This window comes from Eulemur rufifrons, chromosome 9 (genome assembly GCF_041146395.1).
Source record: "Eulemur rufifrons isolate Redbay chromosome 9, OSU_ERuf_1, whole genome shotgun sequence".
Taxonomy (NCBI): domain Eukaryota; kingdom Metazoa; phylum Chordata; class Mammalia; order Primates; family Lemuridae; genus Eulemur; species Eulemur rufifrons.
The window spans coordinates 51,484,824-51,511,005 of record NC_090991.1 but is presented as its reverse complement, the minus strand read 5'-3'; the positions used below and the strand labels follow the sequence as shown (position 1 = coordinate 51,511,005).

The following is a 26,182-nucleotide window of genomic DNA, read 5'->3' as shown; positions in this document are numbered from 1 at the left end:
GATTAACTTTTATTAAATCAAATATAATTAAAGCAGGCACCATTTAATTACTTTTCTTTTCCTGGTGCATTTCGTCCGGAGTTAAAAAACACTGTGACCTTTAGAAAACAAGTTGATAGCATAAATCAGGGAACATAAATGTTTTATCCTTTAATCCAGCAATTCTACTTTAGGAAACTACACTGAAGAAGAAATAATCAGAGAATGGACAAAGATTAGTGCATGAGGCTGTAACTGCAGCATTTATATATATATACATATATATATTTTTTTTTTACTATTTCCCCCTCTGCCTATAAAAGCAATATATTTTCATTATAAAATGCTAAGAAAAGTATAAAGAACCCCACAGTTCTACCACCCAGAAGTAACTACTATTAACATTTTGGTAAATAATCTTTCAAACTTTGATATACATATAAAAATAAATATTAAAGAAAAATGAGGCAGGGTGTGGTGGCTGATACCTATAATTTTAGCACTTTGGGAGGCTGAAGTGGGAAGATCGCTTGAGCCCAGGAGTTTGAGGTTGCCGTGAGCTATGATTGCAACACTGCACTCCAGCCTGGTCAACAGAGTGAGACCCTGTCTCTCAAAAAAAAAAAAAGAAAAAAAGAAAAAAATGGGATTATATAACAAATATTGTTTTATAAATTGATTTTTATAAGTAATATATTGTAAATATTTTTATTTTTTTAAATTTAATTTTATTTTTTAGAGATAGGATTTTACTATGTTGTCCAAGCTGGCCTCGAACTCCTAGGCTCAAGCAATCCTCCTGCCTCAGCCTCCCAAGTAGCTGGAACTACAGGTCTGTGCCACAGTCCCTGGCTTGTAAATGTTTTCTCATGTTAATAGATATAGATTTATAACACCATTTTTAATGGCTTCATAATACTCTGTTGACTGAATATGCCAATAAATATACAATGCATTTGTAAGAGCAAAAATGGAAACAATACAAATGTTCAGTGGTTGAGTAAATGAGGACGCACATCTAGCCTACAAACTATTACATATCCATTAAATATTTTATCTACAAAAAATTGAAAAAGACATGGAGAGAGGCGGGGTGCGGTGGCTCATACCTGTAATCCTAGCACTCTGGGAGGCCGAGGTGGGAGGATCGCTCGAGATCAGGAGTTTGATACCAGTCTGAGCAAGAGCGAGACCCCCTCTCTACTAAAAATAGAAAGAAATTATCTGGACAACTAAAAATATATATACAAAAAATTAGCCAGGCATGGTGGCGCATGCCTGTAGTCCCAGCTACTCGGGAGGCTGAGGCAGGAGGATCACTTGAGCCCAGGAGTTTGAGGTTGCTGTGAGCTAGGCTGACGCCATGGCACTCTAGCCCGGGCAAAAGAGTGAGACTCTGTCTCAAAAACAAACAAACAAAAACGACATGGAGAAATGCTTATAACGTTATGCCAAAATAACCAGATAAAATACACAGTGTGATATCAACCGTGTGAAGGAAAATGGCACAGAAAGGACTGCAAGGCAATGTGCCGAATTAGTCACAGTAGTTGCCTCTGGGGAGGGCAATGGGGTGACTTTTTCTGGTTCTTTACATTGTTTAAATTCTCTACAATGAGCGCGTATTACTCTGATAATGGGGTGGTAGAAGTAAAAGCCTAAAGAAGAGAGGACAGGAAGCAGTGACACACACAAATGGGATGTCAGTGACAAGCTCCCAAGGCACTGACTCTGGGGCTCTGTGGCACCTCCCAGCCCCTCAGCCCAGCCTTCAGGATGGCCAGAGATGGGGCGAAGGATGCCTTCAACTCTGCATGCCAGAGATTCCTCCAGGCTGCTGTACGCCTTCCCCTGCATTCTGTTTCTCTTACCCTGACTTCTAGCCTGATACTGCGGCCCCATCCTCTCTGAGCCTTGGTTTTCTCAGCTATGAAACAGCAATAGTCAGACTCACACGAAAGGGTGATGAGCCAATTCAAAAAGATCCAAGCAAACCCCCTGACGCCAGCCCTGGTGCATTGTAGGCCTTGAGCAATGAGTGGTTTCTCTCTCCTCTTTCTCGCCCACTGTCCCACGCGTTGAGTTGGCACCACACGGCAGGTCCACTATGAGTGGAATCATGTCTGTTTCCCAAGATTCCTTGAATTGATGGGCTGATTCAGAAGAAATGTTAAGTCCTGTGAGACACCATGTTGGGTCACAAACCAGACCCATCCCTAACTGAGTCACCCAAAAGACTGCCCCAACTTGGGACCCAGAGTGGAAAAGGGTGTGTGAGGCCAAGGCTTACCCTCCTGGGGCTCGAGCTCCCCCAGCACAACGTACAGGGAGCCCTCCTGGGCTTGGAATGGCTCCACCAACTTGGTACACACCAGAAGTTCGTGCTGATCGGAATCATGCTGGGCCGTCAGCTTTGCTCTGGACTGGGTCACATCGTAGAGGCACAACCTGGACGGCGGAGGAAGTGCGATAATGTTTATCTATCTACAGATAGACCCACCACAAAGCTCAAAAGGTTTGAGGAGGCCAATAAATCCATGAAAAAATGTTCAGCCTCAATCTGATCAGAGAAATAAAAATGGCAACAACAAATTAAAGAAAAATTTTCAGCGTATGTTGTAGACTAGGAGGGAACTGCCTTTTAATTTTCTTCCCTTTGCCTTTAATTTTCTTTTTTTTTTTTTTGAGACAGAGTCTCACTCTGTTGCCCGGGCTAGAGTGAGTGCCGTGGCGTCAGCCTAGCTCACAGCAACCTCAAACTCCTGGGCTCAAGCGATCCTACTGCCTCAGCCTCCCGAGTAGCTGGGACTACAGGCATGCACCACCATGCCCGGCTAATTTTTTCTATATATATTTTTAGCTGTCCATATAATTTCTTTCTATTTTTAGTAGAGATGGGGTCTCGCTCTTGCTCAGGCTGGGCTCGAACTCCTGAGCTCAAATGATCCGCCCACCTCGGCCTCCCAGAGTGCTAGGATTACAGGCGTGAGCCACCGCGCCCGGCCGAGCCTTTAATTTTCTTAATGGTATCTTTTGATAAGCAGAGCTTTTAATTTTGTTGATGTCCAATTTTTTCTTTTTTTTCTTTTATGGTTTTTGTTTACTGTGTCTTGTCTATGAAATCTTTGCCTATCTCAAAGATGGGAAGATATTCTGTTTACTTTAGACGTTCTACAGTTTCAGCTTGTACATTTATGAGACAGTGCCAATTATTATTATTTTGTATGTTGTGAGGTAGGGATCAAGGTGTTTTCGGCCCCCATAAGAATATCCAGTAGTTCCAGCACCGTTTGTTGAAACGACTATCCTTTCTTCACCAAATTACACTGATGTCTTTCTTGAAAATCCATAGACAAATGGCTAACTAAATTATGGAATATCTACACGGTAAAATAAAATGGGCCTATTAAAAGTGATGATGTCAATCTACACAATTGACATGGAACTAGGTCTACCATACACAGTTAAGTAAACAAATGGTACCGTATAGTAGTAATAATACAATAGGCTCTCATCTAGGTTAAAATATTTCCTTATGTATGTGCACTGTCTCCCACATGGTCTCCAATGATTCCCATCTCCTTGCATTCACATCCTTATGTCCGCTACCATGCTGGACAGGGCTGACCTGCGTAACCAGCAGGGTACTGCAGAAATGACAGAGAGTGACTTTGGAAGCTAAGTCATACAAGACACTGTGACTTCCACCTTGCTTTTCTCTTGGCTCACTCATTGTGGGAGAGACTGCTATGTTCCCAAGGGCCCGAGAGCAGTCCTGTGGAGAAATCCACATTGTCAGGAACTGAGCCTTCTTGCTAAGAGCCAGTGCTGATTTGCCAAGTGTGTGAACGAGCCACCCTGGAAGTGGCTCCTCCAGGCCCGGACAAGCCTTCACTTACTGCAGCCCCTGCCAACAGCTTGACCACAATGCCAGGAGAGACCCTGAGCTAGGACCACCCAGCTGTGTCACCCCTAAACTCCTGACCCAGAATAACCATGCGATAACAAACATTTGTTGTCATTTTAAGTTTGAGGGGAATTGGTTATGTAGCAATATATGAGTAACACAGTATGTATGTATATACATGTATTGGTGTACACACACCCACCTACATGCACGCATACACACACGGAAAAGTGTATAAAGATAATCGGCAAAGGGATTTGTCTGAACAATGGGATTACAGGTGATTTTTTGCTTTCTTTCTTTAAACTTTTATGGATTTCTATATTTTTTCAATGAATACATAATTTTAAACATTTTCTAATAATTAGTCAAAGCTAGAAAACAACATTAAGTGTTTCTGGGTGGGGGAGAAGATATCTGAACATCCCTCTACCACGTGATAGAACAGCCGTTCTCACCTGCCGAATGTTCTCAGCGTGCCCCCGTCAGGAACTTGGCCAGCACTGACCTCCCAGGGGAGGTAATAGATCCCAGGCTTTGGCAGCATCATTGGCTCTTGTAACCAAATAATTGAGATGGCTTTTTGAAGATTCCTGATGAACCAAGCAGACCACAAGATAGAGATTAACAGATACATGAGACTAGGAACATCTTGAAGACTAGTTCTAGTGGGTGGTGTTTTAAGATTTTTTAAAAATTTTTATAGGTTAGGCATTCACGTATTTTAAAAAACAAAACAATATTAAAAAAGCTATATGGAGAAGTATTGTTCCCACTCCAGTGTCTATGCAACCCCCTCCCCCCAATCCTGTAAAGGAGCACGTAGTACTTATTTTCAGCTTTGTAGGCTAAAGGATCTCTGTTGTAACCAGTTGTGCGTTGCTCAGTGATGGAAATACAGATCTGAGAAATGTGTCATCGGGCAATTTTGTAACTGTGTGAACATCACAGAGTGCATCTACACAAACCTAGATGGTGTAGCCTCCTACCCGCCTCGCCTATAAGGTATGGCCTGTCACTCCCAGTCTACACACCTGCACACCCCATTACCGTCCCAAATACTGCAGGCAGCTGTAACACAGGGGCCAGTATTTGTGTATCTAAACATAGAAAAGGTACAGTAAAAATTCAGTATTATAATCTCACAGGACCATCGCCGTCTGTGAGGCCCATCAAGGACTGAGACGTTGTTGTGTGGCACAAGACTGTACTAAGCTCGGCCATTATGTTATAGTACAAGAACAGCCACAGATGATAAATAAAGGAATGAGCATGGCTTGTTCCAATCAAACTTTATTCACAAAAACTTTTGGTGAGTTTGATTTGGCCCATGATGAAATTTGCTCATACCTGCCCTAAAGGAAATCATTTTATTTATTTATATGTATATCTTAATATATTTTTTTCTTTTTTGAGACAGAGTAGCCTGGGCTGCAGTGCAGTGGTATCATCATACCTTACTGCAGCCTCCAACTTCTGGGCTCAAGTGATCCTTCTGCCTCAGCATCTCAAGTAGGGGGGACTACAGGTGTATGCTACCAACACCCTGCTAATTTAATTTTTCTATTTTTTGTACAGAGGGGTCTTGCTATGCTGCTCAGGCTGTCTCAAACTCCTGGCCTCAAGCCATCCTCCTGCCTCAGCCTCCCAAAGTGCTGGGCTTGAGGTCAGGAATTTGAGACCAGCCTAAAAAAGAGAGCGAGAAAAATAGAATTTTCTATTTTTCTCTACAAAAAATAGAAAAATTAGCCAGGCATGCTGGCTCGCACCTGTAGTACCAGCTATTTGAGAGGCTGAGGCAGGAGGATCACTTGAGGCTAGGACCTCAAAGTTGCAGTGAGCTATGATAATGCCACCGCACTATAGCCAGAGCAACAGAGTGAGGCCTTGTCTCAAAAATAAAAAATAAAAATGTAAAAGGGAGAGAGAAGACTGGCTAAAGAATTTATGAAATAACAATGCAACAGGCAGGGCACGGAGGCTCACGCTTGTAATCCTAGCACTCTGGGAGGCCGAGGCGGGAGGATCACTTCAGGTCAGGAGTTCCAGACCAGCCTGAGCAAGAGTGAGACCCCGTCTCTACTAAAAAATAGAAAGAAATTATCTGGGCCGGGCGCGGTGGCTCACGCCTGTAATCCTAGCACTCTGGGAGGCCGAGGTGGGTGGATCGTTTGAGCTCAGGAGTTCGAGACCAGCCTGAGCAAGAACGAGACCCCATCTCTACTAAAAATAGAAAGAAATTATATGGACAGCTAAAAATATATATAGAAAAAATTAGCCGGGCATGGTGGCTCATGCCTGTAGTCCTAGCTACTCGGGAGGCTGAGACAGGAGGATCGCTTGAGCTCAGGAGTTTGAGGTTGCTGTGAGCTAGGCTGACGCCACGGCACTCACTCTAGCCTGGGCAACAGAGTGAGACTCTGTCTCAAAAAAAAAAAAAAAAAAAGAAATTATCTGGACAATTAAAAATATATAGAAAAAATTAGCTGGGCATGGTGGCACATGCCTGTAGTCCCAGCGACTCGGGAGGCTGAGGCAGGAGGATCACTTAACCCCAGGAGTTTGAGGTTGCTGTGAGCTAGGCGGACACCACCGCACTTTAGCCCAGGCAACAGACTGAGACTCTGTCTCCAAAAAAAAAATTATAACAATGCAACAAAACAGCAGACTTTTTAAGAAGATGGGATATTATATGCACTCATATGGCAAGATCCCCAAGATACAGTATTAGGAAAAAAAGCAAGGAACCAGCCTGTAAATATATGTCCATCTGTGTGTGTGTGTGTGTGTGTGTGTGTGTGCGTGCGTGCTTATGAAAGAACACTCCATAAGAAGCCCACGTGTGGAGAACTAAGGGGTTAGGGGTGTTCTGGAGCCCACTCTGGGCAAGGAGGCATTGGTCACTCTGAAATTCTGATGGGCTCATGAGGCTTAAGAAAGGTTCACCCTTTGGGGTGAGGAGAAGGATTCTAACCAAGATATCTCTTCCTTTGGCTGACCACTTTCCGTGTGGGAAGAGGAACCTCCAAGAGAGAACAGGAGACAGTACGCTGGGAACAGAAAGGCCCCCCCGGGAACACTGGCCACTGGCCCCCATGATCAGACAGGAAAACACACAACTCCTCAGAAAATGTAGCCTGTTCCTTGGGATGAGTAGAAATGAAAGAAGTGACTGTTTTCCAAGTCTTTACAGAAAACCACATGCTGAGCAGCTGCCTGCCAAGAAGTAGAGCCACAGTAAGCTGCTCAGAAGGGCGGTTCCCGCCACTCCATTAGGGAGACCTGGTATGTTTAACAAAATTAAATATAAAATAAACATAGCAGAGAAATCATCTACATGAAGACACATTGTAGAAGTCCCCCTTCCTTTTTTGTTTTTTGGTAATGCCCCCAAATATTCTCTAATTTATCTGTGACAATTTTTCCTACACTAGATTTTCTTTAAAATGTTAAGAGAATTGGGAACTCAGAAATAATTGTTCAATGACAAATGAATCTTGAAGGTCACAGCCTTCACCTTCAACTATTTTATTTATTTATTTATTTATTTTATTTATTTATTTTGAGACAGAGTCTCGCTCTGTTGCCCAGGCTAGAGTGCCGTGGCATCAGCCTAGCTCACAGCAACCTCAAACTCCTGGGCTCAAGCGATCCTCCTGCCTCAGCCTCCCGAGTAGCTGGGATTACAGGCATGTGCCACCATGGCCAGCTAATTTTTTCCATATGTTTTTTGTTTTCTAGCTAATTTCTTTCTATTTTTTTTTTTAGTAGAGACGGGGTCTCGCTCTTGCTCAGGCTGGTCTCGAACTCCTGAGCTCAAACGATCCTCCCTCTGGCCTCGGCCTCCCAGAGTGCTAGGATTACAGGCGTGAGCCACCACGCCCGGCCACAGTGGTAAGTATCTTTTGATGTTATCTTTTGATGTTGGTCTCAAACTCCTGGCCTCAAGCCATCTTCCCCCCTTGACCTCCCAAAGTGCTGGGATTACACCTGACTGATGGCTGGCAGCCCCCAGGGAGCTTCAGGATGGGGCTGGTCACCAGAAAGACCAAGGCAGGATAAGATGCTTGGGACTTTCCTTCCTCCCCCTAACCTCCAAGGAGGGGAGAGGGCTGGGAGGTCAAGTTGATCATCAGTGGCCAAAGACTTAATTAATCCTGCCTACACAATGAAGCTTCCATAGAAACCCACCAGGACGGGGTTGGAAGAGCTTCAGGATAGCGGAACTCCTGGAGGGTCCTGGAAGGTGGGACATGGAAGCCCTGCACCGCTTCCCACATAACCTGGCCCTGTGCATCTCTTCGTCTGTGTTTTCTGTAATATCCTTTATAACACTGGGACTCAGAAAACAATACTCCAAAGTGAAGGCCTCAGAAGCAAAAAGGTTTTCTCTGCCTTCCTGACCTCCTGTCTCTCAGTCCCATTCTCCCCTGAGGGAGAATCCCTCTTCCCCAAGGCAGGTCATAGAAACTAGAACCCCCTTTCCCCAAAGCCAGCCATAAAACCTAAAAATATTACTCTAACTTTCCCTCTACCATTCTATGTAAAAACTGGCCATAAAGAAATTATCTGACCTACCTTGTTTGACTGTAGGGCATAGAGCCCCATTCCAGAGAGGGCCCTGCCCCACACCCAGAAAGAAATGACACATGCTCAGAGAGGCCAAGAATAATCTGGACAGACAGGCCTTGCTGGGTTTCCCCTCCCTGTCTATTAGCATTAGATCATACCCTTTTTTTCAAGGCAATGCAGAGGAAGGGAAAAGAAAGAGAAAAAAGATCATAGCCTATTTGTCCAAAAATATTTCCACAGAACTGTCCACACTTCATTGAACCTAAGCATAAAAACAAACAAGTTCCCCTGTATCTTTGGGTCTTCTTCATTCTTTTCTTTTTTTTTAAGAGAATAAGTCGCATTCTGTCAGCCAGGCTGGAGTACAGTGGTGTAATCACAGCTTACTGTAACCTTGAACTCCTGGGCTCAAATGATCTTCTGGCCTTAGCCACCCAACTAGCTGGGACTACAGGCACATGTCACCATGGCTAATTTTTTCTTTTATTTTTGTAGAGATGGGGTCTTGCTATATTGTCCAGGTTGATTTCAAACTCATAGACTCAAGCAGTCCTCTTGCCTTTGCCTCCCAAAGCACTGGGATTGCAGTTATGAGCCACCTCACTGGCCTGGATCTTCACTCTTACGGTTCCCATGTCATGTAAAACTATGATCAAATAAATTTGTATGCCTTTTCTCCAATCAGTCTGCCTCCTGTCAGTGATTTTCAGCAAACCTTCAGAGGGCACAGAGGACCCTTGGCTCCTACCTTCAGTAATAAACTGGTAAAGGTAAGTAAGTGTTTCCCTAGTTCTATGAGCCTTTCTGTGAGAAAATTCTTTGTTTTGGCCGGGCGCAGTGGCTCACGCCTGTAATCCTAGCATTCTGGGAGGCCGAGGTGGGTGGATCGCTTGAGGTCAGGAGTTCGACACCAGCCTGAGCAAGAGCGAGACCCCGACTCTACTAAAAATAGAAAGAAATTATCTGGCCAACTAAAATATATATAGAAAAAATTAGCCGGTCATGGTGGCGCATGCCTGTAGTCCCAGCTACTGGGGAGGCTGAGGCAGTAGGATCACTTAAGCCCAGGAGTTTGAGGTTGCTGTGAGCTAGGCTGACACCACAGGAGTTTGAGGTTGCTGTGAGCTAGGCTGATGCCACAGCACTCACTGTAGCCTGGGCAACAAAGCGAGACTCTGTCTCAAAAAAAAATAAAAATAAAAAATAAAAATAAATAAAATAAAAATAAAAAAAATAAAAAAAATAAAAAAATATTAATGGTCAGTGAGGAGCTTCTCCACCTTAAAGCACTAACTTGCTTGAGTGCCTGTAGCACTTACATGTGGGTTCCTGTGTATGTCTTTGAAGTAGGATAGTTTCATCATATCTAGGGGCTTCATACTGGCCCTAAGATCTTACTGTATTTACTCTTTGGCTAAAGGCTGGTTATGGGATCAAAGGCTGCATGAAAGGTTCATACCTCAGAAATTCACTAGACACTTATTTGCCTAAATAATACTCTGAGTTTGCTTTTCTACCAGAGAGAATGTTTTAAATCAGGATCATTTCAGAAGATTTGGAAGCCACGTCTCTATAAGTGCTGTATCAGACTCATCTAAATATTTACTCGCCACCAATTACAGCTTTATTTGGCCTTGTTTTTTAAAAGCCATTTTTTAGTAAACTCCCACTGGTGTGATTATTGTTGCAAAGTTGTATGGTTTCTAGGTCTTGTTTGGTGTTACACAGAACATGTATATATGTCCTTGTAAATACTGAATGTGGGACTGTTAGTAGTTTACCTAGTAGCTTTTCAAATGTAGGACTGCTAGTAGTTTACCTAACAACTTTTCAAAAATAAGGGAGGATTTTCAGCAGCGTATAAGAAATACATATGTACTTGGATAAAGATAAATAATTTAGAATTCTAATCTGGTATGCTCTTATATCTCTTTGAAATTAAAAAATATTTTATTCTTGGCTGGGCATGGTGGCTCACGCCTGTGATCCCAGCACTTTGGGAGGTTGAGGTGGGAGGATTGCTTGAGGTCAGGAGTTTGAGGCTACCCAGAGCAAGAGTGAGGCCCTGTCTCTATAGAAAAATTAGCCGGGCATGGTGGTGCACATCTGTAGTCCCAGCTGCTCTGGAGACTGAGGGAGGAGGATGCTCGAGCACAGGGGTTTGAGGCTGTACTGAGCTATGATGATGCCGCTGCACTCTAGCCTGGGCAACAGAGTGAGACCCTGTCTCAAGAAAACAAAACAAAACAACAAATATTCTGAAACTTAAAATGAAGAATCTTCGATAAGCCATGAACTATGAGCTCCGTGACTAAATTTCATTTTAGAAGATACACATGGGGAAGAAAATAAGTGGCCGGTAGGGTCAGTATTAATATGGAAAACAGTAGATTACTGATATGTGTCATTTGAGCCTTTGGCTACTACAGTATAATCTTGAACAATGACAGGTTTGTTTACTTTTTTTTCCTTTCCTTTCCTTTGGTGTTAGTTGCAGAATGCTGTTATTATGGTTAAGTTTCAATAGATAACGTTTAAGCAGAAAAAAATTAAAAGAGAAAAAAGAATGTTTAAGATTAGGGCCATTTCTTGCACTTTTAAGATTCCATTTCCACGTTAAAGTTTATATATATTTGTAGAAAAAGATGAAATTCAGTTTTTATAAGACTATCTGTAATAAAGATGAACATGGGTGGTTTACTAGGGATATAGGCAAATCTGTCAAGTTGGCACGAGGCTCGTGAGGAGTGACTGCTGACTGGCCGGGAAAGCAGCAGGCTCCTCGGAAGCAGGCGCTTCCTCGCTGGGCCCTCCAGCTCAAAACTCATGGCCTGCGTCCTCCCGGCGAATGATGTCTGTCGGCAAACGATGTCCGGAGGGAGTTGATTCTGTTGGCTCAGTCTGTGGCCCCTTTTGTTGTCTCCAGTCTTGCTGTTCACTGTGCATTTGGGCAGTCACCAAGTGCTGCGCAACTCTGGTGTTGCAGCACCGTCCCTCTCTCTTAGTTTGTCTCAGTCCTCCAGAGGCCATCATTGTCTTGCCTGTTTGCCTCTATTCAAATCGATAGATGTGTCCACATCAGATTTTACAGATCATAAACAGGACGACATTCAAACAGTCATTCACTTTACAACAAGATTTAGCACACAGTTCACTTTTAACGTAAGGGAACTCTTCTGGCTCACGAGCAACACATGTCTTTCCTTCAGTTTTGGATCAGGAGAGATTCCCTGTCAGGTTGCCATTAATATCATGTATTTCTTTCCTAATGAGTTTTTGGTTTTGAATTCTAAAATAATTAATCACAATTAAAGTAAAGAAAAGGTAAGATAACCCCTAATGTCAATAATATTGGATAGGTTTTTCCTTCCAGTTTTTCTTTCTGCATATATTTTACCTAATTATAGTCAAGGTACAGACTTTTATTTTTTCTCTTTCACTTAATACATCTTTAGGTTGTACCCGGCTTCTGCCAAATAGTCATCGTAATACCCTTAGTTGTTGGAGGAAACAGAAAAAGGAATTTAATACATTGTAGTGTCCTCTGCACATTCCTAGCAACAGTTACAACGGGAGGGTCAGCTGTCCACTGGCTGCTTTTCTACGCTGCTTATGAGGCTGAAGATCTCAATTTTAGCGTTCAGGTGAGGAACAAGTCTGAGCAGACATTGTGGAAAGTAGATGGTTACTGGTTTCTTAGTTGCCAGGAGCGTCTAAGTCAGAGGTTAGAGTTGCTTCTCCATGTTTTGCTGGGTTAGTGCAGAGCTGCTTTGTACTGCTTGGAAGGCTTACACCGCTTGGAATGCTTTCTGTTTGGTTTTTTTTGTTTTTGGTTTTGTTTTTCCAGTTTAGCACATGCCTTAGCACCTGCTATGGGCCAGGTCTCAGCAGGGGTACAGAGGTGAATAGACGCGACTGTGTACAAAGCAGTTAGAATCAACTGCGACTGCTGTAAGACCATACCACCTGTATTCACACGGTGCAGTAGGAACACAGGAGAGAGCAGGTAACACCACGGGGCAGGCAGTGTTAGGGAACCCTCAGGGCAGAGAAGCCAGAAGGGTGATCTAGACACAGGAGACAACATGATCAGAAGTATGGAGATGTGAGGTGAGGGTGTGATGCGTTGGGGCATACCAACCCTTTAGAGCAGAGATGGGCAAACTGGGGACTTTCATGCCAGATCCAGCCTGCTGTCTGCTTGTGTGTAGCCCATGAACTAAGAATGGTTTTTACTTTTATTTTTTTTTTCTAGTTTTTAGAGGCAGGGTCTCGCTCTCTTGCCCAGGTTCTAGTGCAGTGATGCAGTCTCAACTCACCATAGCCACCAAATCTTGGGCTTAAGCAATCTGCCCATCTCAGCCTTTAAAGTAGCTAGGACTACAGGCGTGCCCTACCATGCCCAGCTGATTTTTCTTATTTTTTGTGGAGATGAGGTTTCACTGTGTTGCCCAGGCTGTTCTCAAACTCCTGGCCTCAAGCAATCCGCTTGCCTCGGCCTCCCAAAGCCCTGGGATTACAAGCATGAGCCACTGTGCCCGGCCTCAGGTTTTACATTTTTTAATGGTTGCAAAAGAATATTTCATGATATGTGAAAATTATACGAACTTCAAGGAGTCCATAAGTAAAGCTTTATTTGAACCTATGCTCTTTTGTTTACGTAGCATCTGTGGCTGCCTTGTGCCACAGCTGCAGAGTTGATTAGTTGCCACAGAGACCATACGTGGCACTCAATCCCTTTGCGCTGCTGCTTGGTGCTCTCATCAGTGTTTCCTGTGCTGTGCCTATCAGCAGACCACAGCATTTTATTTATTTTTTATTACCAATGCATTCCTCTCAAAATGGGAGGGAAAAACTGGACTTGGAATGTTGTGCTTTTAAGGCACTTGGAGTGTGGGTTATTTTGTTGTCAAATTTGGTGGCAAAACACCTAATAAAGATTGCTTGGCTGAAATCAGCCATCACCAGACCAAGCACTCATCACAGTATCCCCAACTCACAGGAAAGCAACAGTCAGGAACATTAGAAAACTGAAAAGGAATATTTATCACAGCAGAATTTCTTCATGAAAATGAAAATGAGGCTACAACTGAAGTAAGTTTGACTGGCTCATTTGTTAGTCAAGCAAGAAAAGCCAGTTACTGATGTTGAGTTAATTAAATGGTGTTTGATTGCAGCAGCTGAAGAAGTGTGTCCAGAGAAAACAAATTTGTTTTGAGTGTTTGCCTTTCAGCAGGAACAGTTACTCCAAATGTTGAGGACATTGGGAGTAGCAGTAGTCAATTGAAAAAGAAGGCAAATGGGCGACTTCTCAGGCCCCTCTCTCTCGGGGCCTGTGAACCTCACCCTAAAAATAAAAAAAATAAAAAAGAAGGCAAATGATTTCTTGTAGTTTCCTTGGCTCTTGATGAATCCACAAATGATACTGTTACTGTTTAGCTTTTGCTTATTTATGAATCATGGAGTCAATGTCAGGTTTGAAGTGACAAGAATTAGCATCCATGAGTAGTTGGCTTGGAACAACTACAGGTGAGAATATTTTCAAAAAAGTTAAAACTCTAATTCAGCACAACCTGCAGTATTGTCAGTTAATATCTTTTACAGCTGATAGTGGTAAAAATATGTGTGGAGCAGAAAAATATTTAATTGGACAAATTTACAAAGCTTGTGAAAATGTAAGGTTATTCATTGCATTATTCATCAACAGGTACTTTGCAGAAAGTATTTGAATTTATTATGTGTCATTGCACTATTAGTGTTAGTGATGAATTTCAATCATGTAGGTTTAACTGACATCAATTCCATGAATTTTTGTCAGCTGAATATTCTTTTCTTCTTTTTTTTTCTTTTTTTGGTGACACAGGGTCTTGTTCTGTTGCCCAGGCCTAGAGTGCTGCAGCGGCGTGTTCATAGCTCACTGCAACCTCAAAATTCTGGGCTTAAGAGAATCCTCCTGCCTCAGCCTCCTGAGTGACTGGGACTACAGGCTCTTGCCACTATGCCTGGCTAATTTTTTCTATTTTTTATAGAGATGGAGGTTTCACTCTTGCTCTGGCTGGTCTCAAATTCCTGACCGCAGGCCATTTACCTGCCTTAGCTTCCCAAAGTGCAAGGATTACAGGTGTGAGCCACCGCATCTAGCCAAGATGCTGAATGTTCTGACATGCCCTTCCACACAGCAGTTTGATGGCTTTAGCAGTGGTACAGTTTTCTTGCAATTTCTTTTTTTTTTTTTTTTAACTTTTATTTTTTTTATTTATTTATTTTTTTTTTTGAGACAGAGTCTCGCTCTGTTGCCCAGGCTAGAGTGAGTGCCGTGGCGTCAGCCTAGCTCACAGCAACCTCAAACTCCTGGGCTCAAGCAATCCTCCTGTCTCAGCCTCCCGAGTAGCTGGGACTACAGGCATGTGCCACCATGCCCGGCTAATTTTTTCTATATATTTTTAGCTGTCCATATAAATTCTTTCTATTTGTAGTAGAGATGGGGTCTCGCTCTTGCTCAGGCTGGTCTCGAACTCCTGAGCTCAAACGATCCGCCCACCTCGGCCTCCCAGAGTGCTAGGATTACAGGCGTGAGCCACCGCGCCCGGCCTTTCTTGCAATTTCTTGAGCTCAGGTCTGAGACTGAAATTTTTCTGAATGAGAAGAATTGTTCTCATCCACTATTATTGTATGCTGAATGGCTTTAGAAATTAGCTGTTGCTACAGACTTGGTAATGTTTCTTAATGAATTCAACCTAAAATTACAAAGCGAAACAGTGCTTATGTAAACCCTATGCTGCAATACAGTCGTTTTGACGACCACTAATGTTTAAATCATTATGTCCTATGAAGCTGCCACATGTACTTTCTCTGCTGTCAAAAGTGAAAACAAAGACAACTCTCCATTCCTACACACGTTTACCGTGGATGCATTTTCGAAATGCAAACTGTGGTTCTAGCAGTGATTTTGCATCATTATGTGAATGCAAAGGAAATTTCCACATTTCAAAAGCCATTTACTTACCTGTGCAACTGATTTTACACCAAACCTTCAATTGGAAGTGATTAAAAGAGAAGCATCAAGACTAATGGAATATGTGTGTCATCCAAAAGATGAATATGCTCAATTAAAATCAGAGGCGTGTGGCTGGGCATGGTGGCTCACGTCTGTAATCCCAGGGCTTTGGGAGGCTGAGGTAGGAAGATCACTTGGGGGCAGGAGTTTGAGCTCAGCCTGGGCAACAGAGTGAGACCTTGTCTCTAAAAATATATAATAGTAAAATCATAAGCTTATGAAATGATGTCAGCATTTGGTAGTACCTGCCTGTGTGAAAAGACATTTTCTTTCTTTTTTTTTGTTTTTTGAGACAGAGTCTCTTGCCCGGGCTAGAGTGCCGTGGCATCAGCCTAGCTCACAGCAACGTTCAGCTCCTGGGCTGAAGCAATCCTTCTGCCTCAGCCTCCCGAGTAGCTGGGACTACAGGCATGCGCCACCATCCCTGGCTAATTTTTTCTATATATTTTTAGTTGTCCAGCTAGTTTCTTTCTATATTTAGTAGAGATGGGGGTCTCCCTCTTGCTCAGGCTGGTCTCGAACTCCTGAGCTCAAACAATCCTCCCACCTCGGCCTCCCAGAGTTCTAGGATTACAGGCGTGAGCCACCGCGCCCGGCCCGAAAAGACATTTTCAAGGATGAAATATGTAAAATAATCATTACAGAATCAGCATTAACAGGTGAACATTTGTAATCAATTTTGACAAAAGGGATCTCCCAACGTTGCAAAATGTTATCCCCCTAAGAAGAAATCCATTCTTATTAGTAGACCTGTATTACAAAAAAATATCAATTATTATACTTTTAATTTCATAAATAAAAGATTTGTAGGAATTTGTTTTCTTTCTTATATAAGTACCTAATATTCTCACTTTTGCCTTGTGGCCCTCAAAGTCTAAAATATTTACTATATCTGGTCCTTTACAGGAAAAACTCTCTGACCCTTGCTCTAGAGTTGAGTTTGTTTGCAGGGAGGGGAGGAGGTCAGCATGAGGCCAAGCAGTTCTGGAAGCAGCAGGGAACTAGATACAGTTTAAAATGCTACTTTTCGCCCTGTAGCCTCTAAACTTACTAGTTTTTCTGTCACTCATTTCTAGTACTTTTATTTATTCATTGTGTGTTCAAATTCTCACACTCCTCCCCAGAAGAGAGTGAAACACCCAAACTGATACATTATTAAATGAGACAACTTGGGAAAGAATTTAAAGATTAGCTGGAATATGAGCTGGTTGCAATTTAGCATTTGATTTAACGCCTTCTTAAGGATGATGTGTTTTACCTAATTTATTGTTACTCTCTTACTTGTTATCACTGTTGGTTTAGTGGGGCAAGTTATTTATTTATTTTTTTTTTGAGACAGAGTCTCACTCTGTTGCCCAGGCTAGAGTGAGTGCCTTGGCGTCAGCCTAGCTCACAGCAACCTCAAACTCCTGAGCTCAAGCGATCCTCCTGTCTCAGCCTCCCGAGTAGCTGGGACTACAGGCATGCACCACCATGCCCGGCTAATTTTTTCTATATATATTTTTAGCTGTCCATATAATTTCTTTCTATTTTTAGTAGAGATGGGTCTCGCTCTTGCTCAGGCTGGTCTCGAACTCCTGAGCTCAAACGATCCGCCCACCTCGGCCTCCCAGAGTGCTAGGATTACAGGCGTGAGCCACCGCGCCCGGCCGGGGCAAGTTATTGAATTTAGATTTCATGTAACCTGACTTTTGCTGTTTCTTAGAATTTTGGAAAATAAAGAGAATCCAATAAATTGAAAATAAATCAGCATTATTTGATTTTTTAAAAAGAGTGCATGCATTTATGTGATTTTAGTAGTTTTTAAAGAGTATTGATAATTTTGTTAAGCAATATGATATATCATGACTATATCTATGTAAAAATGCTGGAAGAAAATGTGCCAAAAGGCTACCAAGGGTGGTGGGACAAAAGGCAGTTTGGCCCTTTTCTCCATTTTCCAATTTTTTTTAAGTGGGCATGTTACTTTCATGATAACCTTTTACATTTATCAATGAGCCATCAATAGAATAGTTAACATGATGTCCTTTGGTTTAACGTCAGCCCGCAGTGGGGCATGTGTGAAGGCGCTGCTTCTCAAAAGTGGAGCTCTGCCAGTGTGCCCCTCCAGGCTTTGCTGGTCCCTTCTTGGTGTAAGGGTTGGCTTTCTCTGACAGTGTTCACTTGCGCAGGGCCCAGGTGGTTTCTTGACTCATCCTGTCCACTGTAGGTCACTAAGGCCTCGAGTTAATTCTAATTTGAAACTAGTCTGTGCTTATAGGCTTTTATCTTGATTGTGGGTGTTCCTGCGAGATGAGAGTGTGGAGAATTCAGCTCTGTGTCCCTGCTCCCTCCCCAGATCTTGAAAGGGGCAGGTGGTTGGTAAATCTTTCCTCCTTGCTTAGACCCCAGACTTCTTGGATTTCTGAGAGCAGATTGTCACTGAGGAGCGGGTCTCACCCTTTTTAGTGTCTTAGATCTTGTGCTTTCAGACCTTTGAAATGGAAAGATGGATTGGAGCTTAACAGAGACACTTGTGCATTTCCACTGAAAACTTAGGTTTTGTTTCAATCCATGAAAAGCAGAAAAGAGGGATTTCTAAGTGGTTTTCTCCTGCCTTTGGGCATTGCTTCCCTGTTAAAAAGAGCTGGGAGGGGAGAGGGAGAATGGGAAATGCTGAGCAAATATTTTGGCTTCTAGGTAAGGGATGGTACAGTTCCTTTAATGACTTAAACAAAAGGTTAGAATTTTCTCTGATCTGATTATAATTGGTTGAAAGTGGGCTTTCGGCTCCTTCCCTCAAGAGGGGCTTTTCTGCAGGACAAGTCCAGCCATGTCTGCTAAGATACAAGTTACTGCACTATAGTGCTGCTCACAGAGGAATAGGATTAGGATTCCAGCTCTCCATGCTCTGTCTCGTGGTGGCATCACGAGCCTGTTGGTGGTGTTGCCTTGTGAACTTTGCTCTTTTTGTGTCTTTTTTATTTCTTGATGTATTCCTTTGCTAATTTCATTCAGCAAATTTTGTTTTTCAACCCTGTCTTAGTCAAGGTACTATACTGGGTTCTTAGAAACTTGCCACCAAGAAATTTATAATCTACTAGTAGAGAAAAATGTACATGTTATTAATACGTCTAAAGAAATGTCTAAAGAAAGTGCTGTAGGCCAGGCACAGTGACTCATGCCTGTAATCCTAGCACTCTGGGAGGCCGAGGCGGGAGGATCGCTTGAGCTCAGGAGTTTGAGACCAGCTTGAGCGAGAGCGAGAGCAAGACCCCATCTCTACTAAAAATAGAAAAAATTAGCTGGGGGTGGTGATGAGTGCTGTAGTCCCAGCTACTTGGAAGGCTAAGGCAGGAGGATCTCTTGAGCCCAGGAGTTAGAGGTTGCTGTGAGCTTGGCTGATGCCACGGCACTCTAGCCAGGGCAAAAGAACGAGACTGTCTCAAACAAATAAATAAAAATTAAAAAAAACAAAAACAAAGAAAAAACAGTAATAGCAAGTTTTACAGAGCTGAGCAAAGACTTGAGTCTTTAGTTGAAACGGCAGAACTGGATGAATGGAGAAAGAACCACACCTTCAATACAGCATGTAAAATTTCCAGACACCAAGGAAAAGAGGGTTTCCAAGAACTTCAAAGAGGAAAAACCAAGTCACACACAAAGGCTGCAGACTCACCTCCTCACCACTTCTCATCTACAAACTTATTAACATGTCTTTGCTGTCACAATGACAGAAGTGTCCTTAATCTTATTATCCAGAACTTGAAATGGTGGCTTCCTCTGTTAACTCTGTCACTAGGCTCCATCTGTTTCCCATCTTCCTAGAATCTACTGAGATCCCTGGCCCACGGACATCTGTTCTGTTCTTTGTCCATTTAGGTGGGTCCTGGGAGGGAGAGGAAATAGGCACAGTTGGTGTTATGTTTTTCTGGTTTTAAATGCCACCTGCAATCCTGGCCCTAACAGCAGGGCCAAGGCCTCTGGCCCTCTAAAGGTTCAGCGAAAAATCACTGATTAATGAGAGGAAAGACATACAAATTTATTTAACGTGTATACACAGGAGCCTTAAGAATGAAAACCCAAAGATATATGGGAAATTGTCTATTTTTACGTGTAGGTTCAACAAAGTATGAACAGCTGTGTGGAAATATGATTGGACAAAAGGGTATTATGATCTAATGTTTACAGACTGAGTGAGGAGACCCAGCAAGGCCTGTCTGTCTAGATTCCTTTTGGCCTCTCTGAGCAGCGTTCCTTCCTTCTGGGTGTGGGGCAAAATTCTTTCTGGAATGGGGGTCTTATGCCCTACAGTCAAACAAAGTAGGTCAGATAATTTCTTTATGGCCAGTTTTTACACAGAACACTTTTAGGTTTTATGGCTGGCTTTGGAGAAAAGGGGTCTGATTTCTATGCCTTGCCGTGGGGAAGAGGGATTCTAGTTTCTATGGCTCGCCTCAGGGGATAATGGGGCTGAGAGACAGGAGGGCAAGAGAAGGTCAGAGAAAAAGTTTTGCTCTGAGGCTGCTTCTGCGGCCTTCATTCTGGGGTTCTATTTTCTAAGGCCCAGCAGCACCAGAGTCTTACATCTGCTCAAATCTTAAAGTCCTTCTTGATGCCTCCCTTCTCTCATGGCTCACCCAATCCATCACGAGTTTCTGTCTGTTCTACCCTGCTGGGGCTCAAAACCCACACCCCAAAATATGTCTCTCTGACATGCTGAACTAAAGCAGCAGCCTCAAGGTCTCTTTGACAGCCCCCCCAATCCTCCGTCTCTCCCAAAGCATCATCCTGTGCTGTTCTCTGAAGTTTCCGCACCTACCTAGAGACCAGACCCTCAAAGAGGAATACAATTGCCTTCCATCCTGTCCAAAAAAATCTCATTATCTGTTTCAGAAGAGAAGACTGAGCAAGGCATGTTGGCACTTACCTGTGTCCCAGCTACTCAGGAGGCTGAAGCAGGAGGACTGCTTAAACCCAGAAGTTCAACACCAGCCTGGGCAAAGAGCAAAATCCTGTCTCAAAAAAAATAAATAAATAAATAAAAATTATCTATCTATATATATATATAAAAGGAAAAAAGCAAAGACTGAGGAATGTAAGGATAATGTCTATCGGAGGGTCAACTTCCAAAAAGAATCATTTGCAAATTAATTTCTGTCTCCTAGAGTCTATTCATGCTCCCTAATACTCATTTATCCCTCAAAGGATTGCCCACATTCCCCCCAATTCTCAGTGAAGAAGGTATTTAAGTGTCAACCACCTGGCCCTTTGAGTATTCTTTTTTTTTTTTTTTTTAAAGAGACAGGGTCTCACTCTGTTGCCCAGGCTAGAGTGTGGTGGCACAATCACAGTTCACCGCAGCCTCCAACTCCTGGGCTCAATCCCCCTGCCTCAGCCTCCCTAGTCGCTAGGACTACAGGCAGGTGCCACCATGCCTGGCTAATTTTCTTTTTTTAATTTTTTGTAGAGACGGGGTCTCAATATGTTGCCCTAACTGGTCTCAAACTCCTGGGCTTAAAGGATCCTCCTACCTTGGCCTCCAAAAGTGCTGGGATAATGGGCGTGAGCCACTGTGCCCAGCTGAGTTTTCGTATGTTGTATGACTCTCGTGCATACGTACACATGATAAATTTGTTATACTTTTGTTAATTTGTCTTTTGCTATAGGGGTGTCTGTTGGTCATGACCCTTTATGATAAGGGGGAAAAGGACCACTCCCTTTCTGGCCCCACAACCTCAAACTAGGTAGCGAGTCTATTTACTTCACTCCCTGCTCACCACCCCAGCCCAAGCATTTTCATCAAGTCTTTTTGTTTCTACTCTCGCCTAAGGTCCATTCACTTCCTAACAATCAGAGTGATGCTTTAAAATGCAAAATATGCTGTTGAGCCTAAGAATACTGAGATATAGAAATGCCCCCTGTATTTCTGGAGATAAGATTTGATTTCAGAAGTCAAATAAGGCTTTGCCTTAAAGAAAAAATAAATGTGTTAGTTCAAAAGCTGCCTCGTCTCAGGAGGGCGTCTTGCTGGTCAGTAGAAGCTGCACTTCAAAGAGACAGCTGTAAACTGGGCCTTTGGTTCTCACCTGTTTTGAAAAACAAGGCAGGCCTCCCTTAGAACCAAAGGTTGCCGGGGCTGACAGGTAGACCGCCTGAGATGAGAGCTAATCAGATAGATATGCAAATGCCCAAGCCCGGGGGCCCAGATGGAACCATGCGGTTAAACTAATTAACACAAAGCACAGCCCATGTTGACTTCTGGGATCATCTCTGTCTCCGAGAACACAATCACCAGAGCCAAGATGTCTCTGTTTGTTGCTAAAGTAATAGCCTTATCATAAAACTTAGAAGTTTGCCCCAAGACGATTTTATAACTCATTGTTCCCCTAGTTAGAGCTAAAGGATCTGTAGTAGCCTTTTAGGAGACTTTGACCCTAGAGCAAACTGCCTGTTAGTATGCAAATCCCGTTGTCCTTGGCAACGGGGAGCCTGTCTGTACCCTATAAAATATTTGTGTGGAGTTTCAGTCGGGGAGATATTTTATGCGGGTAAAATATTTCCATCCGGATACCCTCCTTTATCTATTTTCATAAACTTTTACTTTATAAACTATATCTTTGGCTCTGTGTATTATTATTGCCATTACTTTATCTTTTATTTCTGTTTCCTACTATATTTTTCATCCTTTGCTTTTTTTTTTTTTTTTTGTCAGCATGAGTATCCTGAACATATTTTTCATCCTTTGCAATAACCCCTGCCTGAGAGACCTGATTGGAAGAAAAAACCACTTTGCAGGGAGCGTAGCTAACTCCCTGCAATATGCCATGCCATAGGGAGTAGTTTTTGCAAAAACCTTAAGTCTGAATCTAAGAAAGCCTCTAAATCTACCTAACAGGTCACAGAAAATACAGAGAAACATCTCAACGACATCATGGAAATAATAAAATCCAAATTGTGGCAAATTCCAAGGAAAAATAACAGTCTTCAAGAAAAAAAAAAAAAAAAGATGTACAGGGAAACCTACACAATAAAAGAGGCTTAAGATTCATATCCACCAACCGCAATGTGCGTGTGGACCTTGTTTGGACCCAGATTTGGACAAACCAACTGCCATTTTCTATGAAACAATCCAGGAAACTTGACTTTTTTTTTTTTTTGAGACAGAGTCTCGCTCTGTCACCTGGGTAGAGTGCAGTGGCCTCATCATAGCTCACTGCAACCTCAAACCCCTGGGCTCAAACAATCCTCCTGCTTCACCTCCCAAGTAGCTGGGACTACAGGCATGTGCCACCACGCCTGGCTACTTTTTTTCTATTTTTTTTGGTAGAGACTGGGTCTCAACTCTTACTCAGGCTGGTCTTGAACTCCTCGTCTCAAGAGATCCTCCTGTCTCGGCCTCCCAGAGTGCTAGGATTATAGGCACGAGCCACTGTGTCTGACTGGAAACTTGACTATTGATTGGATCTGTGACGAAGTTAAGAAATTTTTGTTAATATTACCAAGTGTCATAACAGTATTAAGAGTTTGTTAAAAATCCTTTAAAGATATATAATGAAAGTATTTACAGATGATATGAAGGATTTACTTAAAATTAATGTGGGGGAGTGGGTGGAGGTATGGCTAATGATTGTTGAATCTGGGTGGGAGTATATACAGGGTTCATTGCATTATTCCCTCTATCTTTGTATGTGTTTGAAAATTTCCACAATAAAATGTTTAAAAATGTAAATCAGATCACATAACTCCCTGTTTAGAATCTACTGAAGGTTTCCCATTTTAACCATTACAATTGCAAGTCTTTATCTTGGCTCATGTCACATGGGGTCTGCACCTGGCCTTCCTGTCCTCATTTGCCTTTACCCTTCCTCTGGCTCACAGTCACCCCAGGCCCTGCGCACTTGCTTTTCCTCAGACTTGCAGTCTTTCCCAGACCTTCCCATGGCTGGTTCCCTCCTGCTGAGCTTCCAGTTCAAATACCTCTGCCTCTGTGAGGTCTTCCCCACCCACCCCATCTAAAATAGCCCTCTCCACCACCCCAGTCACTGTCCGCCCTCACCTTATTTTCTTCACCGCAATTTACTAACTGAATTTCACTTTAATTCGTTTACTTGTTTAATGTCTATGTCTGCCACTAGACTATCAGCTCCATGAGGGCAGGGACTCTGCCTTATTCTTCACTATGTGCTTCTGCCTCATAGTGTCTGGGACATTATTAAATATTTCTTACATGGGTGAACAGATTCATGAAGACGAGAGTGAAAGCCAAAACCATCTACCCCCACACTCAGCCTGGATACTCAGAACTAAAGCCACAGCTTACTGCCAACACTTTGCCTTCATTGTCAGTTATTTACTCTTCCTGGACTGACTAGCCTAGGCAAACGGTTTGAACATTAACAGTTTGTCCATTGAGTCTCTGAATTCCCTTACCTTGACGTTTGCACCAATTTTGAACTATGGTTCTTACCTAATCTTACTCAAGACCTTGAACTAAAACTCCTGCCTGACCCCAAATTGCCAATTCTCAACAAATCCTGATCTTACCTTCCCCTCTCTGAAATAGTGCCAAAGCTTTGTCAAGCAGCGCTCTCCTTTAAGCAATAAACTCAGTTTTGTCTTATGAACAGCTTGTGTTGGTTATATTTGGAGTGCCAGCTTTTGTTGACAAGACGAATGAAATCCACAGTAACCAATCTAAATGCCGGGGGGGGGGCATTAAAAACACTATCACTATATTGGAACCTGAGACAAAAGGAAAAATCAGCAATGATGATCTTGTCTTCACTTAAAATATTGGTATTTTGTTCATCATGGATTTTTCTGCATTAATTTTAATTTTTTAAAATGTTGCATCAGGGCCGGGCGCGGTGGCTCACGCCTGTAATCCTAGCACTCTGGGAGGCCGAGGCGGGTGGATCGCTCGAGGTCAGGAGTTCGAGACCAGCCTGAGCAAGAGCGAGACTCCACCTCTACTAAAAATAGAAAGAAATTATATGGACAACTAAAAATCTATATAGAAAAAATTAGCCGGGCATAGTGGCGCATGCCTGTAGTCCCAGCTATTCGAGAGGCTGAGGCAGTAGGATCGCTTAAGCTGAGGAGTCTGAGGTTGCTGTGAGCTAAGCTGACGCCACGGCACTCACTCTAGCCTGGGCAACAAAGTGAGACTCTGTCTCAAAAAAAAAAAAAAAAAATGTTGCATCAGCCAGGCTAAGTGGCTCACACCTGTAATCCCAGCACTGTCGGAGGATTAGGCAGGAGGATCACTTGAGGCCAGTAGTTCAAGACCAAACCTGGGTCTCTACAAAAAATTTTAAAAATTAGGCGGGCATGGTAGCACATGCCTGTATTCCCACCTATGGGGAGGCTGAGGCCAAACGATTGCCTGAGCCCATAAGTTGGAGCTATGGCCATGCCACTCACTGCATTCCAGCTTGGAGGTCAGAGCGAGATCCGTCTCTTTAAAGAAAAAAAAAAAAGCGTTGCATTAATGTTAATCTTGAGGGCTTTATTTTTTTTTTTGAGCGCCCTTAAATTGTGTCCAAGGTGAATGCTTCACTCATCTTACCTTATTATGCTCAGTAGTGCTACTAAAAAAATGAACAGGGGATTAAGCATGTTTGAAGTTACAAAGGCAATACGTTTACGAAAGAAAGGGATGTTGCAGTGCGCTGTATCCTAACAATCATGGAATGAAGTCAAAGGGTAACTAAACGAACAAATCAAGAAATAGCAAATTAAGCATTTTATTTAGCTGTTTCTCAGGAATTAGAACTGAATACAAAACTGATGAAAACTGGCTGCCTCCAAGGATGGGGAATTCTTGCTTTTCATTATAAATCCTCCCATATTAGGTTTTAAAATAACGTACGCACTTCCCCTTTTGATGGCGACGATGAAAATAGAGAAAACAAAGTCTGGCCTCCAAGACTTCTAAGAACTGCCAGGATCGGGGGAAAGAAAAACTCTAGTTTCTATGACAGACAGATCTCAGAGAAACACTGCCAGCTCCGTCTCTTTCAAAGTCTATGCCCTGCTCACAAACACAGGGAAGCGCCTGCAATCCCACACCCAGATCCCAGCAACCCACGCCTCTGGCAGCAGACGCCATTACCTTAACAAAAGGTAACTGGAGCCACTCCCCAATGCGACTTTGGTCCCAGTCCCTTTTCTCCCCCAATCTCGAAGAATCTGGGAAAATCCTAACGACCTCCACTACCAACTCCACAAGGCCCACTGCCCTCTCAAACCGCTCCCGGGCCCTTCAGTCTCCCTCCCCCTCTGATTTCTGGGGAGGCCTTTGCGTACCGACCCGGAAGCGTCGAGGCGGGCGAGTCTCAAAGCGCAGGCGCAGCCCCTCCTCAGCCTCATTGTCCCGCCCCTTCCCAAGCACCCCGCCAACCTGTGCACCGCCTGTGCCTCAGGTTGCGTCTTTCCGGCCGCGTGATCACGTGATGAGAGAGGGGCGGGGTAGCAAAATCCCCACACTTCTCCCCGCTTCCCGCGGGGCAATTTCTTAACCCTTTACGGGTTCTCTTCCCGGAGGGGCCGCTCGGGGGCCTCCAGTGGCAGGGAGCAGGGAATTCTTAGGTCCCGCCGCCGGCCACGGTCACGGCGCGGCCACCTGTTCCCCCTCCGCCTGAGCCGCTGTCGGTCACGTGCTGAGCGGCCGCGGTGAGGAAGAG

General features: G+C 43.4%; 1 protein-coding gene across 5 annotated transcripts in view; it reads right to left on the bottom strand.

Moving 5' to 3' along the window:
• TEN1 (TEN1 subunit of CST complex) overlaps positions 1 to 26,168 on the bottom strand; it is a 30,117-nt gene extending 3,949 nt beyond the window's left edge. Inside the window, exons 1-4 of one of the 5 annotated variants that reach the window (XM_069482869.1) lie at positions 25,900 to 26,168; positions 20,425 to 20,509; positions 4,345 to 4,479; positions 2,270 to 2,427 (exon numbers count right to left, since the gene is read on the bottom strand). In XM_069482869.1, coding sequence (XP_069338970.1) covers positions 2,270 to 2,427; positions 4,345 to 4,436 — 250 coding nt within the window. In that variant the 5' untranslated portion in view covers positions 4,437 to 4,479; positions 20,425 to 20,509; positions 25,900 to 26,168. The other 4 variants (XM_069482868.1, XM_069482867.1, XM_069482866.1 and 1 more) reach the window with 4 other exon arrangements.
• Between the last annotated feature and the right edge of the window lie 14 nt (positions 26,169 to 26,182).